The sequence below is a fragment of the Tauraco erythrolophus genome, chromosome 25, assembly GCF_009769465.1.
Source record: "Tauraco erythrolophus isolate bTauEry1 chromosome 25, bTauEry1.pri, whole genome shotgun sequence".
Taxonomy (NCBI): domain Eukaryota; kingdom Metazoa; phylum Chordata; class Aves; order Musophagiformes; family Musophagidae; genus Tauraco; species Tauraco erythrolophus.
This window is the reverse complement of record NC_141489.1, coordinates 3,807,325-3,824,220: the sequence shown is the minus strand read 5'-3', so window position 1 is coordinate 3,824,220 and position 16,896 is coordinate 3,807,325. Positions and strand designations below refer to the sequence as shown.

Here is a 16,896-nt window from a genome sequence, read left to right as displayed (position 1 = left end):
TCGTTTTTTTTTTCCATTGCAGTGAAGATTGGACTTTTCATGAGGGCGCTCTGAGTTCGGGTACAGAAGTCTGAGGGGTTGGTGCTGGTTTGGGGTTTCCTTTCTTCCCTGGCTCCATGCTGGGGAACGGGAAGCTCTTGCCCTGCTGAGTTTTGCTTCTGTTTGTTCCACTCGTGGATCGCTCTGTGCGTGCAGCAGTGGGGAGACTGTGGGCTCCGATTTACTGTTCCCGGCGTTCTTCTGCTCCGACAGATAAAAATGCCAGATAGCCTGAACACGTGTAGTATTTTAATCTAAAAGGACAACCTGTTTCACATCTCTGTAGGAGCTTTTATTTATTTCTGTCATAGGATGCTGCAGTTACCTGTCTCTTCTGAAGATTAAGGATTAAAAGAAAGAAGTGTCCTTTAGTATAGCTTTTTGGTGACTCTCCCTAAAATTCAATTGCATGTTTCATGTAGTCTTTTGAATATTATTCTTTTTCTTTCACTTTTTAGAAGATACCTTTAATTGATGTATAGTTCACTACAAAATAATGTGAATGTCTTGATTTCAAGTTCGTTTGTTTTTGCAGTGCAAAGTAAGGCTGGTTGCTTACATTTTTCGTACCAAAAAAAAATTTAAAAAATAATCCTTGTACTGCTTGGACAAATTACCTCTCCTTCCAACCAGGCTACAACTTTTGAGACTAATCTGTCTTGGAGCTGTTGGTGGATTTTTATTTATGTTATTAGAAATAAGCAATTTAGTGCAATGTGTTTGTGCTCTGTGGGCTACATCTGTGATGAAAGTCCTTGGACTCGTGGCAAACATCCAGTAAATCTCTTTTGGTTTTGACTCCAACTTTAGTCTCTGAAATGCTGACTCCAGGTTTGGAGCACTTGGCCTTGAAGTTAAACCCAACGAATTCCAAGTCGGGAAAAGTTTCTCTATTAAATTCCTTACTGCAAAGGGAAGTAAGTTTGAGTAAGGTTAAGAAAAGGAATTTATCGTGTGGGGATCAGAAGATGCAACGGTGTGTACAAAGATGACATAATCAGAAGTAATTTCACCTCTGGCTAAGGTGGAGTACCGGGGAGATGAGCCCGTGCTGGGCACCCAACAGGTGTCCTGTGGGTGCCAGGCAGGTCGCTGGCAGGTCCCAGCGGAGCTGGGTACGATATTCCTTCCATGGCCATTTCGCTGCAACGGGGCTTAACGTTAAAAACCTGTCGTTTGGAGCCAAACAAGGCATGAACAACTGACCCAGCTAGCTGGAGATGTCAGCTGGTGTGAAAGTACAAGTTACTGGTCTAAAGGCTGCTGGGACGCTAACGGGAGCCCGAGGGGTGGGTAGGTTGGTGTGATTTACCAACCCAGCCCAGCAGCACGCCAGCTCGTGAGAACCCAGAAAGCCAACCGTGTCCTGGGCTGCACCCAAAGCAGCGTGGGCAGCAGGGCGAGGGAGGGGATTCTGCTCCTCTGCTCTGCTCTTGGGAGACCCCCCTGCAGTGCTGCCTTCAGCTCTGGGGTCCCCAACACAAGGACATGGAGCTGCTGGAGCGGGGCCAGAGGAGGCCACCAAGGTGATGTGAGGGCTGGAGCACCTCTGCTCTGGAGACAGGCTGAGAGAGTTGGGGCTGTTCAGCCTGGAGAAGAGAAGACTCCCCGGAAACCTTCCAGCACCTTCCAGTACCTAAAGGGGCTACAAGAAAGCTGGAGAGGGACTTTGGACAAGGGCTCTCCCTGCAAGAGGGGAGATTTCCATGAGATCTAAGGGAGAAATTCTTCCCTCTGAGGGTGCTGAGGCACTGGCACAGGTTGCCCAGAGAAGCTGTGGCTGCCCCATCCCTGGAAGTGTTCAAGGCCAGGTTGGATGAGGCTTTGAGCAACATGGTATAGTGGAAGGTGTCCCTGCTCATGGCAGGAGGGTTGGAACTGGATGATCTTTGAGGTCCCTTCCAACCCAAACCATTCTGTGGTTCTAGCAACACTTCTCCTCCTGTTGCTTTGTGTGCACGTATATTAAAATATATAATTTCTGCCGAACATAAAGGCACACAGTGTCTAGAACTCCTTGAAATACTTGTGCACATGCAATGAGTCAGGGAGTTAAATCCTTTCATTCTTGTTGAAAATTCCTGGCACCGAACGCTCTGCTACGGCTTTCGGTGTTACGGAATGTTCGCGCACAAGCGGTGGGCCGATGTAACACCGCGCCGCGGCTTCCGCCCACGGACCGCGGTGGGAGCTCGTGGATGCACTGATTGACCTCAGGTTGGCATGTGCATAGCTGGGCACTCTGTTACTGTTTATTCACATACCAGAGGACTGTAGTGTGTGTGTCTGAGCGGCTGTAGTTCAGTGTCACAACACCTCAAAATATCTCAGGCCAGTTCTGTTATCAACTGTGTGCTCACATTTCCTCGGTGAGAGCGGGGGAACCGAGCGTGCCCAAGCGTGTGTAAAATTTGGCTGCAGCATCAACTGGATGGCACGCACGGTGAGGGAGGGAAAAACCAGTTACACCCTTTCATTGAACTTAGAAAGAGGGTATTAGGTCTTCCTGTCAACCTTGAAAGGTAATTTACAGCTCTTTTCCGTGGTACCCGTTCACAGGCATCCCAGAGCTGTTACGTCTCTGCTTTGACACTCAATTAAATGACTGCACTTATTTTTAAAGCCCTAAAACTAAAAGAGGGAATAATCCAGTACAATAGCGCTTCGCTCAGGTTCAAAGTTACCTGCACTTTAGAAGCCATGTTGTAATAAAATCAGTGACAGTTGTACACCGAACGTGCTGCTCTCGGAGCTCAGCTGCTTCGGTTGCAGCTGGCGGTACCTCGTGCCATGAGCAGCACTCGTAGGTGAATTAGGGCTGTTATCAGAGCAGACAATTATTCTCCTCCGTATCTTCTACGTTCTCACGCAGAAGATAAGGATAAGCTGGGACAAGCTCATAATTCCCTTTATTTTACAGGTGTAAGACAGCTTTATGCCCCTTGGGGATATTTTTGGGGTGGTATAAAGGAGGGGAGGTTTAAGGGCAAGCCTCCAAGGAGTAAGTTGTTCTGTTTGGTTTGAGAGTGGTTTGTAACGCTGAGCCGAAGGGACCCTGCCGTGCCCAGCGCCCCGCAGCCTGCCCCAGCACAGCCTGGGCACTCTCCCTGAATCCTCCCCTGGGTGGGCAGTGCCGAGGTAGATCCAGCTTTTCCTTTCTGCCACGACGTGCAAGTCAGTGCAGTTGGAGTATTATTAATATCATGTCTTCTGAAGACAGCATGGGGAATGCCTGAAAAACTTTTAATAGTTATGAACAGAGCCGTATCCTAGATACGGGTATCTAGGATAAATTCTAAAGGTCTGGTTTTTTAAAAAGAAAAAATTAACCTTGGAAATAAAAATCTGTATAATTTTTGTTTTACATAAATGTATCTGTTCTGCATTTGACTCCCAGAGATAGTGAGTGCCCACAGATTGAATGTGGGTGGTCAGCAGTTCCGAAAATTGGGCCATCCATCTAAATTTGTCTCTATCTTAAATTTACCCTATTCCCATCAGCGCTGGGTAAAGCAGCACAATGGGGACTCAGTAACGTGGAAGGCAGCTCTGTTCTCATACTGTGTAATCCATTTTCCTAACAGTCCCGTCACCACATTCCAGATGCTCATCTCCCAAAGTTGATGGTGCTTATGAATGCAGACACGGTTGCATGGGAGACGCTCCAGGCTTTTTAATTTGTGGTAGTGCAGGTGAGACACCGAAAAATTGCTCTAAGCTTCCGTGAGATGTGCATTATGAGTTTAAATGGGAATTTCTGGAAGCAGCTGGCTTAATTTTTCTGAGATCTTTTACATAGCCCAGATTCTGCGATTTGGGGTTTTCAGTTACAGTTCTCAAAAAGCAATATTTCAAGTACCATCTTCTTACTGTAGCTTCAGGCTGAGTGCTGGAGCACCCCCGAGCCAGGACGGAGCTGGGAAATGGAGATCGGCTCTTTTCCAAATTGTGCATTATCAGATGAATAATTAACTGTAGACTAATTGCAGATCCTAATTAGTCTCCTACAACTGCACTGAACACAGTATTGCTTCAGTGTAATGTGGAAAGAACTTGACCTTCAGGCTTTAATACTGCTGCTGGCGTGAGCAGGGAAGAACTTGACTTTCAGAACCCAACTTACCTTTGTGATACTATGAGTCAAAAACCTCCATGAATTTTTGCTAAAAAACCAAAAAGAGAGAGAGAATGCCAATATGCATACCTGGCCTTTTTCCAGGTGTGTTGCTAGCTGGAAGCCTGTCTGTGCTGCTCTTCCTACAGGCAGTGGAAAAATATCAGGAAAAATTACCTGCAGTGTTGGTTTTGACCTATTTTATAGACTTGATGGGGAATTAACAGGTGGACTTTGCGTTGTGTCCGTACCACGGCTGCACAGGGAGGTTTGGTGTCAGGAGAGCCGCGCTTTCCACGTGACGGTGAGCGTGTCAGAAAGAGCAGATGACAGCAGAAGATGCCCAGGGGATTTCTGTCCTGCTCTTTGCTGTTAACCACTCGTTAACGCAGCCTGGGGCGGCTGCGCTGCACCTCGGGGAGTGCTTTTGGCATGGGTGGCCTTGGCTTCTCTGCAGGTAACTCGGAGGTGGTTTCTGTGCGAGAGAAGAGGAGCATCTTCCTTCTCCTTTGTCCGTCCAGGAAACTTTTTTCTGGTTGTCTCTGGTGCTGCTGGCACAGGGAGGGCGAGGTGGCTGTGTTTGCTTCCATGGGAGGTGCTGAGGATATAAGGAGCAACGAGAGGAGAAATAACAGCTACCGTTAGAAGAAACGCATATTGACAGCTGGAACAATGCATAACTTGACATTAATGACCAGCAAACAACGTTAAACTAGACTTGAATAACGTGAATAACCTGAAAACCCAGATACTGAAGCTGCAGCATGAAAAGTTGGTGGTGTTTTATTGGTAAAAAACACTGAGCACTAGCTAAGGTAAACAATTCCTGTCTGAATCTGTTTTTTTTTCCTGTGTAGGTGATACTGAGCAGGAGCTGGGACCCCCTCCATCCGTAGATGAGGCAGCAAATACACTCATGACTCGCCTGGGCTTCCTCCTCGGAGAGAAAGTGACGGAGGTACAGCCAGGACCGCAGTACAGCATGGAGGTGCAGGATGAGAACCAGGTACGACCCCTCCGATCCTTCCTGCGGAGTTATGATCCAAACGCAGCGTGTGAGAGCGCCGTTGTTTTCTAATGATGTGGCAGCTGAGTGTCTCATAATGGTGAAATAATTGTTCTGAGGTACAAGGTTGTATCTCCTCGTTACACGGTGAATCATCGTTACAGCGCGGCAGGACGCGTTTCAGGGATCAGCTGCTGCCGTGTGAAACAGCTTCTGGTGGTTTTCTGTTTCTGCAGGTGTTGTGGGAGTGGGTGGTGTTTCTAATCAGATCGTAGTGACCAAAATAATCTGTACTTCCACGGCACCTTACACGCAATATTTCAGCAGTTTCGCGGTGTTACATAAAGGCTCACGGTTTCTCCAGGAAGGAGGTGAGGAGCAGTAGCCTGATTTTACAGATAGTCACAGTATTTGCTCCTGTTTGCTGAACAAGGTGATTTCATGCTTGGAAATAGATACAGAAAGCAAATCGTAAAATCTTTATTGTGATGGAGTTTGTTCCATCCCCTCTGGCTGAAAAGCAAAATAGCAGAAAGCTCAGGGCTGTGATGCAGATTTTGTGGAAACTGCGTGAGTTTTTTTCTTCCTCCTTCTCAAACCTGGACCACGTGCTCTCTCCCAGCAGTGCTGGTGAGATGAAACTAGGAGACAGGTTTTTTTCCCTTTTTTTTTTTTTTTTTTTATTCACAGATGGATAGTCCATGAAACTCAGAAGGCCACTTCCAGCGCTCTCTCCTTTTAACAGAGTCATTCCATGACTCCGCACAAGTCACTTAGATATTTGGCATAGGCATAGTTCAGAGGACCTGACTTAAAATCCTGAATTCCTTAAAAAAAAGAGTCTATGAAAAGCAGCAGCCAAGAAGAGTCCTCAGCACAGGGAGGACATGGAGATGCTGGAGTAGGTCCAGAGGAGGCCACAAAAATCATCAGAGGGCTGGAGCACCTCTGCTATGGAGACAGGCTGAGAGAGTTGGGGCTGTTCAGCCTGGAGAAGAGAAGGCTCCGGGGAGACCTTCCAGCAGCCTTCCAGTATCTAAAGGGGCTACAAGAAAGCTGGAGAGGGGCTTTGGACAAGGGTGTGTAGTGACAGGACAAGGGGCAATGGCTTTAAACTGAAAGAGAGTGAATTTCGATGAGATCTAAGGAAGAAATTCTTCCCTCTGAGGGCGGTGAAGCACTGGAGCAGGTTGCCCAGAGAAGCTGTGGCTGCCCCATCCCTGGCAGTGTTCAAGGCCAGGTTGGATGAGGCTTTGAGCAACCTGGTGTAGTGGAGGGTGTCCCTGCCCATGGCAGGGGGTTGGAACTGGATGATCTTTGAGGTCCCTTCCCACCCAAACCATTCTATGATCCTGTGGTTTCTGTACATTCGAGCCGAATGCCTGTAGTGGCCCTGGTGGCACATCTGAGTGTCTCGACCAACCTGTGCTGCTTGGGAGGAAACTCGGAGACAGGTTCCTCCGCTGAGCCCAGGAGTGCTCCTGGCACAAAGCAGAGGCAGCTCTTGGCGAGCAGGGTGGAGGGCTGCATCCTGGCGTTGGTCGGTGCCCTGACATAGACTGACCGGAAAGGTTTTTGATCTTCTGCATGGCTAACGTTTGTAAAGTTCTTACCTTTAACACATTCATTAAGCTTTTAACACTTTCATTCAGTTTTTCATGCAAGTTGTGGTGGATTTGAAATGTACTTTACTATACATCGGGCAAGAAATTGTACTTTTAACAGGCACCTATTTGAACTGAGTACTTCAAAGCCAAGCAGAGCTTTCTACTATAAATGGTTCCTTTTGTTGTTGCTTTTTGACAAAAATTAAAATCCCATCTTTTCTCTAAAGCAAAAGATGTCTTTGGAGAATAAATAAAGGAAAAATCTAAAGAGAAACAGCAGAGAGTTGTCCTCTAAAATAGATTAAAATCTTGGGCTGTGTGCTAATTTTTGCATGAAAAAGTTTTACAAGGCCTTTGAATGCTATTCATGTGCTGGAGAAGATAAAGAGAGGCTGGTTCCTCAATTACCAAGTTAATTCTTTTTCTTTCTTTGTGAGCGTCTCCTGCTGTCAGCGCTTGCCTAGAACCGCAGAATACTCGAGGTTGGAGATGACCTCTGGAGGTCATCTCATCCAACCGCCTGCTGGAAGCAGGGCTGGCTTCAAAGTTGGACCATGTTGCTCAGGGCTTGTCCAGTTTTGAACATCTCCACGGATGGAGAATCAACGGGCTCTCTGGGCAGCCTGTTCCAGGGCTTGATGACTCCCAACTGTGAAGGACTTTTTTCTTCTACCTAATAGAAAATTTCCTTGCTACAACCCGTGACCACAGCACCTTGTCCTTCCGCTTTGTGCTTCTGGGAAGAGCATGGTTGTGTCTTCTTTACCACCCTGTGCAGACAGTGGAAGACTGGAGCTATCCCTAGAAGCACTTTAGCTGTCTCTTCTCCAGGCTGGATGAACCCTCTCCATCAGCCTCTCCTCGTACATCATAAGCTCCAGCCATCTAACAGACTTGGTGGCCCTCCTCTGACTTGTGCCATCTACCACTGGCTGTCTCAGGACAGGAGCCAAGCACAAATCCTGTCCAAGCTAAAGCTGCTTCTGGATTGCAGCAAATCTTTCAAAAACCTCTCCAGTTCTTCCCAAATGGAATTTCTTCAGCTACCCTACTTAAAGTAGTGTTAAAATCATGCGGTGAGACACTTACGGGATTTGCAAAGATTAATTCTTCCATTAATCATTGATTAATTAAAATCTGATTGAGACTTTGACTACTAGTTTGCACTTGAATTTCAAAATGAGAACAATTTTCTAGATTTTAAGGCGTTAATTTACACGGCCTGGGCAAAGAAAACATTCTTTGGATCAAAAGCTGGGGCTTGACTGCTGCTTGTTATTCTAACCACGCTTTGCCTTCTCAAGCGAGAAAATAATTATTTGCCATCTCACCAACGCTGGAGCTACAGTGAAGATAAGGAATAGAGGTGTTTCCACTAAAACTGCCCCAATCTGTAAATTGGCCCCTTGCATTTTCATTCAGTTGCCTTATATTTGGATAAGTCAAAGGATACATTCTCTAATCCAGATTGCTATGAAATTGCACATTTTATGTGCTGCCTCTTTCTTAATCATGCTTTCCTTAATGAGAGATCACAAATGCTGAAGAATAAATCCTTTTTCTCCTACTTTTTGGGAAACTCTTTAACTGTACTGGCTGCCAGAGAAGCCCAAAGGACAATGAGACTGTGACAGAACAGTTTAATTTTTCAAAGCTTAGTGAAAATGTGACAGATGAAACAGCAGCAGTAATAATACAGAATGTTCTGTCAATGGAAATTTATATTTAAAACTTGCACAGAGGAACATTTTTCTGTATCAATACACAAATAAAACATGTCAATCAATGCCAAGTGATACACCGTGTTATTTAGTAATTTCCAGTTGCAAGGAGCTTGTTCGTAAGGAGCCGCATTGATAACGCTACAGATAAAAGACGTTATGAGAAAATCACTCTTGGCATTTCTTGAAACAAGGGTGTTTTCAGCAGGAGGGAAGATGAGTGTACTGCTCTTGTGATGAATTTTACTTTGCTTTAAAGTTTAATTTTTCGGTGCTTTAAGGTTAGTGGATGTTATTTCGTTAGAACTGAGACAAGTTTCAGCAGGGATTTGTTGAAAATAACGGTTAAAACAAGGACATAGAAAAACCTCGCCATTAAGAATTTATAATAGTAATAGTGCTTCACAGTCTGAAAGATCCCAAATGTGGGCTGATTAAATTTTTAGGTGCTATAGTATGAGGTTGGAGGGCACCTCATGGGACCGTCTGATCCAACCCGCCTGCTCGAAGCAGGGTCAGCTCAGAGCAGGATCCTCAGAACCGTCTCTGGTTGGGTTTTGAGTATCTCCATATCTCCTATGTCAGATGTTCCAGTCCTTCAGCCATCACTGTGGTCTTTTACTGGACTCACTCCAGTATCCCCATCTGTCTCTTACTGGGGAGCCCAAACGTGGGTGCAGCACTCCCAGCGTGGTCCTACCAGAGCTGAGCAGAGGAGAAGCATCACCTCCTTTGCCCGCCGGCATCGCTCTTCCTAGTGCAGCCCAGGGTGCTGTTGGCCTTCCTTGTCCTCAAAAAGTAAGCTGCCTTAAACTTGATGTAGTTCACTGTACTGTCAGTGAGTTAAAGAAAATAAATATTGGGAAAAGCTAATTTAATAGCTCAGGTGTTCTCATGGAGTCTAATCAGCTGTGATAAATCAGAAGAGACGGTCGGTAGCTCAGTGAAAACATCTACTTGATCCGTAGCAGCAATCCAAAAAAAGCCCATGGTAGGTTATTTTAAGAATAATAATAAACCCCAGCAATTTTAAGGGGAAAATAAAACTGAATATTTTCATTTAATCCTGACCTGAAGGTAGTTTGTAATTTGGCCACTAGAATTAATGAGTTAAAAATAATTTTGCAAGATTAAAACCAAAAATCAGAATGGTATTTCAACATCGGAAAAGATTGCAGTATGAGAAGGTGAAAAGGTTCGTTGAGAGAGAGGGAGTGTGACAAGTGACATAGCAAACCTGTGAAACTGGGAGATACTGGGAGCCAGAACAGATAGAGCAGTCAGGTCGCCCGCAATTCCTAGAAGGCTGCTGGGGAAAAAGAGAGATTTATTTGTGAGTACCTGGAACATAAAAAAAACAGAAGATAACAAAACCCGTGATCCACTAGTGGCACCACAGATTGGATGGGAAGAGGAAAAGACGACAATGTGGTGGCAGCCGTCTCATTCACTGGTGGATATTTTATGTGGATACCAGAGAGGGATTATAAATTATCACGGAAATACTCACCCAGTTCATTTTCCCCTCCGTTGCCATCTCTCTGTTTCAGACATAACAGGCAGGTGGGGCTGTCACGTTCGTGCTCCATCCCCACTCTGTCCATGTGCTAATCCATGGTGCTCCGCTTCGCCTCCAACGCCGGAGCGGTCACGCTCCGAGAAAGGATTTTTCCAAGCCCCGTTGGGATACCTCGGACAAATTAGATCACTTCCCAGTAGCTACACGTGGGATCTGCCTTCTCATATAAAAACCAGTAAATCTTTCACGTGCTCTACTTACAAAAGTCCATCTCAGGCGGTTTTTTCAGCTTCAGATGTTGGAATAGTGAGGAAGGCAAAAAAGGAGATGTCAGACCTGTGCTGCACTTTGGAAGCGTGATGCTCTCTGTGGTCACCTTGGGTTCAGACGACATGGAAAAGGGAATAGAAATTTGTCCAACTATTAGGGAAGTATTCACACAGAACAAAATAAATCTCATTTAAGCAAATTCCTAGAGGGGAATTAACCTCTGCTCCTCCTTCCTTGGGACTACTGTCATTTTACAACAATGGAAAAAATACCATCTGCAGAGGCTGGTTACAGAAAACAGCAGCAGCACAAGGGAGAGACGACGGTGTTCTGCAGTGTGCCCTGAGCACGGGGGAGATGGGGTCACCTCCTCTCTGCACAGGCCAAAAGATACGTTTAAGGGAGGACCACGTGCTGAAAAGCCCATTTTTTTAATGCTTACTTTACGTGTCCTCATCTACTCGAGGGGAGATGGAGGTGCCCACTCCTGCGGTGCACACACCGTCGGGAAGTGGGCGCCCGCTCTGGGGCACAGCGGGTTGTTTGGTGGCAGGGAAGTTCTGAAGTTGCCATTTGAAAGTTATTTCCAGGCGATTGCTCCGCAGTCCAGTGTAAGGGTGATTAAGCTGCTGTGCTGGGTCAAGGAGAGCATCTCCCAGCACCGGGGTCGGTGAGCCATCCCCTGCCCCTGCCATCCTCCGGTGGCTGCGCAGCAGTTCATGCCTGAGGATGCTCTGGGATGGATCTCCGGAGAGGAGCACCTTTTGCCAGGGAAGCTCGTGTATCCAGTAGCCTGTGGTTGAAACAAGGGATGTGTCTGGTATCACAGCTTGTCTCAAATTGAATTCAAGAATGACTTTTGTTTTCTTAGTAAACTTATCTCCGTGTGCAGCATCGGGTGTACAAACTCCCCCAAGCTCCTTGCACACGGTATCTTACAGGGTCTTTCCAAAAGAACTTTTAAATCACCATCTTTTTTGTGCTGCTGCATTATTTTGTTTTCTTCTGCTTTTGGAGAGCAACCTTTTCCCTCTAATGTTTTTTCTTTTTTAAACTTTATCTGGTGGGGAAAGCACATTTGGGCGGAGAAGGGCTGTCTCCTATCAGATAAGGGACTTCAGGCTTCCTCTTTGCAAGGGTGTAAAACCACTGTTGTTTTTCTTGAATGGAGGAAAAATTACAGAGCAAAATAAAAACTGTAGCCCCACGGAGGTTTCTGAGCAGACGGAAATGGCCCAAAGGTCTTTGTGGGTTTTCATAAAATCACAGAATCAGAATGGTTTGGGTTGGAAGGGACCTTCAAGACCATCCAGTTCCAACCCCCCTGCCATGGGCAGGGACACTTTCCACTACACCAGGTTGCCCAAAGCCTCATCCAACCTGGCCTTGAACACTTCCAGGGATGGGGCAGCCACAGCTTCTCTGGGCAACCTGTGCCAGTGCCTCAGCACCTTCAGAGGGAAGAATTTCTTCCTTGGATCCCATGGAAATCTCCCCTCTTTCAGTTCAAAGCCATCACCCCTTGTCCTGTCACTACACACCCTTGTCCAAAGCCCCTCTCCAGCTTTCTTGTAGCCCCTTTAGGTACTGGAAGGCTGCTGGAAGGTCTCCCCAGAGTCTTCGTATACTTTCCTATATATGATGTTTGTTGCTGTAAGTAAAGGTGAGATCCTGCCATATACTTACCATCCTGGAGATCTCCGCTTAAACAGAGGCACAGAATTTACCTCCCTGTATTGTAATTTTTGATGATTTGTGCTTTTTTTCACTTTCAGTTCAATATTAACTGATTCGATGGAATCGGGCTTTTGGTATATACCACTTTATTTATGTGTTCTGTGTTTCCTATTGAACGTGGAAGCTGGAATCCGTTCTCTTTAAGGCACTGAAGCAGCAAACAGGCCCAGTGTCTCAAGCATGAGCTATAGAAAGACTTTTTTTCCCTTCCACGGTGACCACGGTGAGTGACGTGTTCCCGCTTCCCGTGTTGCAGAGCTCGGCCGTGACGCAGCGCATCAGCCCCTGCTCCACTCTGACCAGTAGCACGGCCTCGCCGCCCGCCAGCAGCCCCTGCTCCACCCTCCCGCCCGTCAGCACCAGCGTCACCGCCAAGGACTGCACCTACGGCGCCGTCACCAGCCCCACCTCCACGCTGGAGAGCCGGGACAGCGGCATCATAGGTGAGTCCCGACACCCTTGTCCTTCTCCCTCTGCTTTGGGCATCATAGGTGAGCCCCGACACCCTTCTTCTCCCTCTGCTTCGAAGCCAGGTAGTCATCAAGAGTGTTGGTTTTGCTAATTAGTGGGACAGTTTTGCATTGTTCAAGTTAACGCCGCGGTGACCGAGGTGAGTTATACCCCTGTGTCTTCCCTTCGTCGTAGGTGAAACTATGTAGAGTTGGTGAAAATCAGGATGGTTGAGGTTCAGAAGTAAAGTAATTGATGCAGAGTTTTGGAACTTATTTGAATGGGAAAAGAGGAAGAGTTTTCTCCTTCTTCTTCTACTTTTGCATCCCATCTTCACCTTTTTGCTTCTTGCCGTCTTTCTTCCCAACACGTTTTTGCCTCCTTTAATTCTAGTGAGGTTGTTGGGTTTTTTCCTACCAAGATTTTCTTTTGGTCTGTACCCCCTCCTTCAACTGCTGTCCGTGCCCGTTTGTGAATGTGGAGATGCTGATTTAGAGACACACAAGCTTTTTGGTCCAGCAAGGAAGATGGGATGGTCTCAGTGCCGGGCAATGGCTGTTATTCGCGGCTGCCATCCCCTCCTGCTACCTCAAGTAATCTTAGAGGCATCTGTTTTTTCAGCATGTTCTCTCCCTTGATGCCATTTAGTCCGGAGCCACCGTTCTTTGATGTCAGAGGAAAGATAACGCGTGATGGCATCACCCTCATAGCCCGAATACTGTTGGATTACATTATTATGAATATAAAAGACTGATTATCTTCTGTGCCCCGTGACTGTCACTGCTGCCTTATCGGTGACTCCACGCCTCAAAAATCACTGCTTCTCTTAAGCTTAGCCTCGGGCAGGAGCCACGTTAAATTAACACAGATTCCAGTGAATTCCCGCAGCTGCTGTAGCAGGTTCTTCGTTCGAGCGATCCGTAGGTTGCGAGTGTGAAGGGTCTCGAGAAAATAACATCCACAGATTAATTTCTGTTCAATAATTAAAGGCACAATGGGAGAAAAGGAACGTCTGCGTAACGTCAGGCGGGCCAGTCCTCGCTTGCTTGTCCTGGCCACGGGTTTTATCACAGAATCACAGAATGTCAGGGATTGGAAGGGACCTCAAAGGATCATCTAGTCCAATCCCCCTGCTGGAGCAGGACCACCTAGATCAGATCACACCAGAACATGTCCAGGTGGGTTTGGAACATCTCCAGAGAAGGAGACTCCACAACCTCTCTGGGCAGCCTGTTCCAGTGTTCTGTTCCCCTTACTGGGAAGAAGTTCTTCCTCATGTTTAAGCAGAACCTCCTCTGTTCCAGCTTAGATCCATTTCCCCTTGTCCTATCATTGGATGCCACTGAGAAGAGCCTGGCTCCATCCTCATGACAGTCACCCTTTCCATATTTATAAACATTAATGAGGTCCCCCCTCAGTCTCCTCTTCTCCAAGCTAAAGAGACCCAGCTCCCTCAGCCTTTCCTCGTCAGGGAGATCCTCCACTCCCTTCATCATCTTTGTGGCCCTGTGCTGGACTCTTTCAAGCAGATCCTTGTCCTTCTTGAACTGAGGGGCCCAGAACTGGACACAGTATTCCAGATGCGGCCTCACCAGGGCAGAGTAGAGGGAGAGGAGTATTTTTTATGTCGAGTATTTCTCCAGCAAAGAAGATTTCACTTTGCCAACAGTTTATGTAGTGCTGAAAAACAAAGAAAGAGAGGAAGGTTGATCATTTAGGGAGGCTGGTTCTACTGGAGATTGATGTTTTGCTTGGCTGATCAGGACATCTGGGCTTAGCTCAGCTCCTGTGTGCCACAGCAACCTTTGTGGCACTTCTGCCTGTGCCATCCTAAAACGCCAACACATAAGCTGTTCGAGCTGTGTAACGAAGTAGGCTAACGAATTCCGGGAAAAGCCGTTGCGGTGCCACACTCCCTTCGTTCTCTGCCCGCGATGTCCCAGGATCAGAGCTTCCCCCTGTCCGACAGCAGCCCCTGGAAGCCCGGCTGGGCTGGAGGATCCTGGTGAGTAACAGCTGGGCCTTACCTCTCAGCAGAGCTGCGAATTCAGCCGAAGACTTGAACGAAGCCTGAAGTGGAGCAGCAGAATTGGCCAAAACACACGTGCTCCGCTTTTACGAGCCGCTCTTACTAACGAGGTTTGCCGGCGCGTGCTCCACGGTTCTGCTGGGCTTGTCTGTTGCCCGTGGTTGGTTGGCAGGTGCCGACCTGAAGGCGATGAAGCCGTAGGTTGCCACAGCTCGGTTTCAGCTGGAGTTTCTTGTCCATGGGAGAGCCAGAGGAGATCTGGGTGGCCTTTGTGGCACACCTGTGTGTCAGAGAAGCGTCCGCATGATCCCAGTTCCTGATGTGATAAGGCGTTGAAGCTCTTTACTCAGACTTTCTGCTCTATCCTTTTTTCAGTAGGTCTATAGTAATTAATTTTTGAGTCTGAAGCTTTCTTTTGTTTTTTTGCCCCTCACAAGGAAGATTCTCTCTTAGAGATTCTTCTGTTGGGAGCATAGATTTTCCCATGGAAACTTTGGAAAATAAAAGAAGGTGGCTTATCCCAAGGCTATGTTAATGTATCCCAGATGGAAATGTCGTGCAATAATGTGTTCGTGTGGAGCGGGGGAAGCACTTTTCAAAAAGCAAGGCTTTCCTCCGCCAGTGTTTGCATTCAAAGAAAAACAAGAGCCTCTTCCTCCCGTTCTTTCCTCCCCCCCTTTATTTTGACAATAACATTTTCAACACCTCCTTACTCCGGCATTTCATAGAAGCTGGACAGCTGTAAAGAATTGTGGGGAAAATGGTCTTCTCCAGTCACGCTTTCCAGCAGCGAAAAAAACGGGGAAGTTTTCTGCCAAGTCCGTTTGTCTGTCCCTCCGCTGTCTTCTGCGCGCGAAAGGTCGGTTCGAGCAAGGGCAGGCTGTTTCCCTGCGGGAGGCAGATGCAGAATTTGGTCATTGCCCTCCCGTTGGGATGGGAATTGGATGTGCAAGAGTTTGGAAAGGTGCTCTCTGCATGACAGCAGTCCCCTAGAATTATTTTCGCTAAGGACCAGAGCAGACAAATTGTCCACATGTAGGAAGCAAAGCCCACCGAGCTTTGCTCTGCCCTTCAGGAACTGTCAGCTCCTTTGTCTCCGACAGGGTCAGGGATCCTCAACTGTCTCCGGAGGGTCAGGGATCAGGTTTCCCTCTCGGATGCATTCCTCCGTTATTGGATACAGATCTTCTTGTATGCGTTTCCCTCGCTGGTGTTTCTTCTCTGCAAAGGTGACTGTAATGACACAGCTTTTGGTCTGAGCAGCTTCACGTGGTGTCTCAAAAGTGTCAATCTGTCAGAGATTTCCTTGTCAAAACTACTTAGGTTTTCATGCTGTTTTACGTGTAGGAAAAAAGTAACCGTTTCCTTAGGGGTTTTGTGTTTCCTGAGTCATGGACCTTCCTGCTCCTCCCAGATAAGTGATTTAAACCTTTAAGTCATTAGCTCCAAGAAGCTGTATTTTTATAATGGGAAGCTCCAATATATTTCTTACTTATCTTGATAAAAATTATGGATTTGGGAAGATTTTGGCAACTTTAAATTAAATTTAGACTGTGAGCAACCTGGTGTAGTGGAAGGTGTCCCTGCCCATGGCAGGGGGGTTGGAACTGGATGATCTTGAAGGTCCCTTCCAACCCAAACCATTCTGTGTTTCTAAGGTGTCTTGATTTTGCCACCTGTCAGTCCTGAGCTACAATGAGCATCACCTCCAAGTCTTGTGATCATGAATCGCCACTGAATTTCATACTTTAAAAACACAGAGGCATTAAGATGTGTCTCAAAAGGTTAACGTGCTATTCGTAAAGTATTTGAGAATTAGCAGTGGGCAGAAAACAGTTAATCAAGGTGGGAGGTTGATCCATGCACCATTATGCATAATTGCTTCTCTCCATGTGATTTTGCTTAGCATAAAATGTTTTTGTGCATGTTAAGCTCATTTTAAATACCTGTATTGCTAGACACAGCGTTAATGTGTCAAAGTTAAATCAGAGCGTGGCTCTGCAGACTCCGAATTAGCTGCCTTAGGAGCCTGACTGCCCACTAAGGTGTCTACAGTGAGCATTGGGGGCTTTTAATCAGGATGTAAAGACAAAATTTGAACCAGTCAGGTTTTCTCTGATGACTTGTCCTCTTGCAGTTATTCCTGTCCATTTGTATGTCACCTCTTACATAATTTCAATTATTAGAGAACAAGCGTGTCGTATCTCTAATCTGCGCAGCGCAGGGCCTATTTCATGCTTACTGATCACTTTAATAAACGCAGCACTTGGCTTAGAACAGACTCATTTTGCAATTTCAGATCCTTTACAATAAAGGGAAGTTCAGTCTCCTTACGTTGAAAGGGTAACAGAAACGTTACAAGGTCCAGATCTTCAAATTCAGACACTCTTATTTATCAAAGAAA

The 16,896-nt window shown here is 46.6% G+C and overlaps 1 protein-coding gene across 5 annotated transcripts in view; it reads left to right on the top strand.

The window, feature by feature from the left end:
- TANC2 (tetratricopeptide repeat, ankyrin repeat and coiled-coil containing 2) overlaps positions 1-16,896 on the top strand; it is a 218,346-nt gene that overhangs the window by 97,795 nt on the left and 103,655 nt on the right. For all 5 annotated transcript variants that reach the window (XM_086626755.1, XM_086626754.1, XM_086626758.1 and 2 more), the window contains 2 exons: positions 5,011-5,159; positions 12,270-12,456. In XM_086626755.1, the coding sequence (XP_086482881.1) occupies positions 5,011-5,159; positions 12,270-12,456 (336 nt within the window). The remainder of the gene's footprint in view (positions 1-5,010; positions 5,160-12,269; positions 12,457-16,896) is intronic.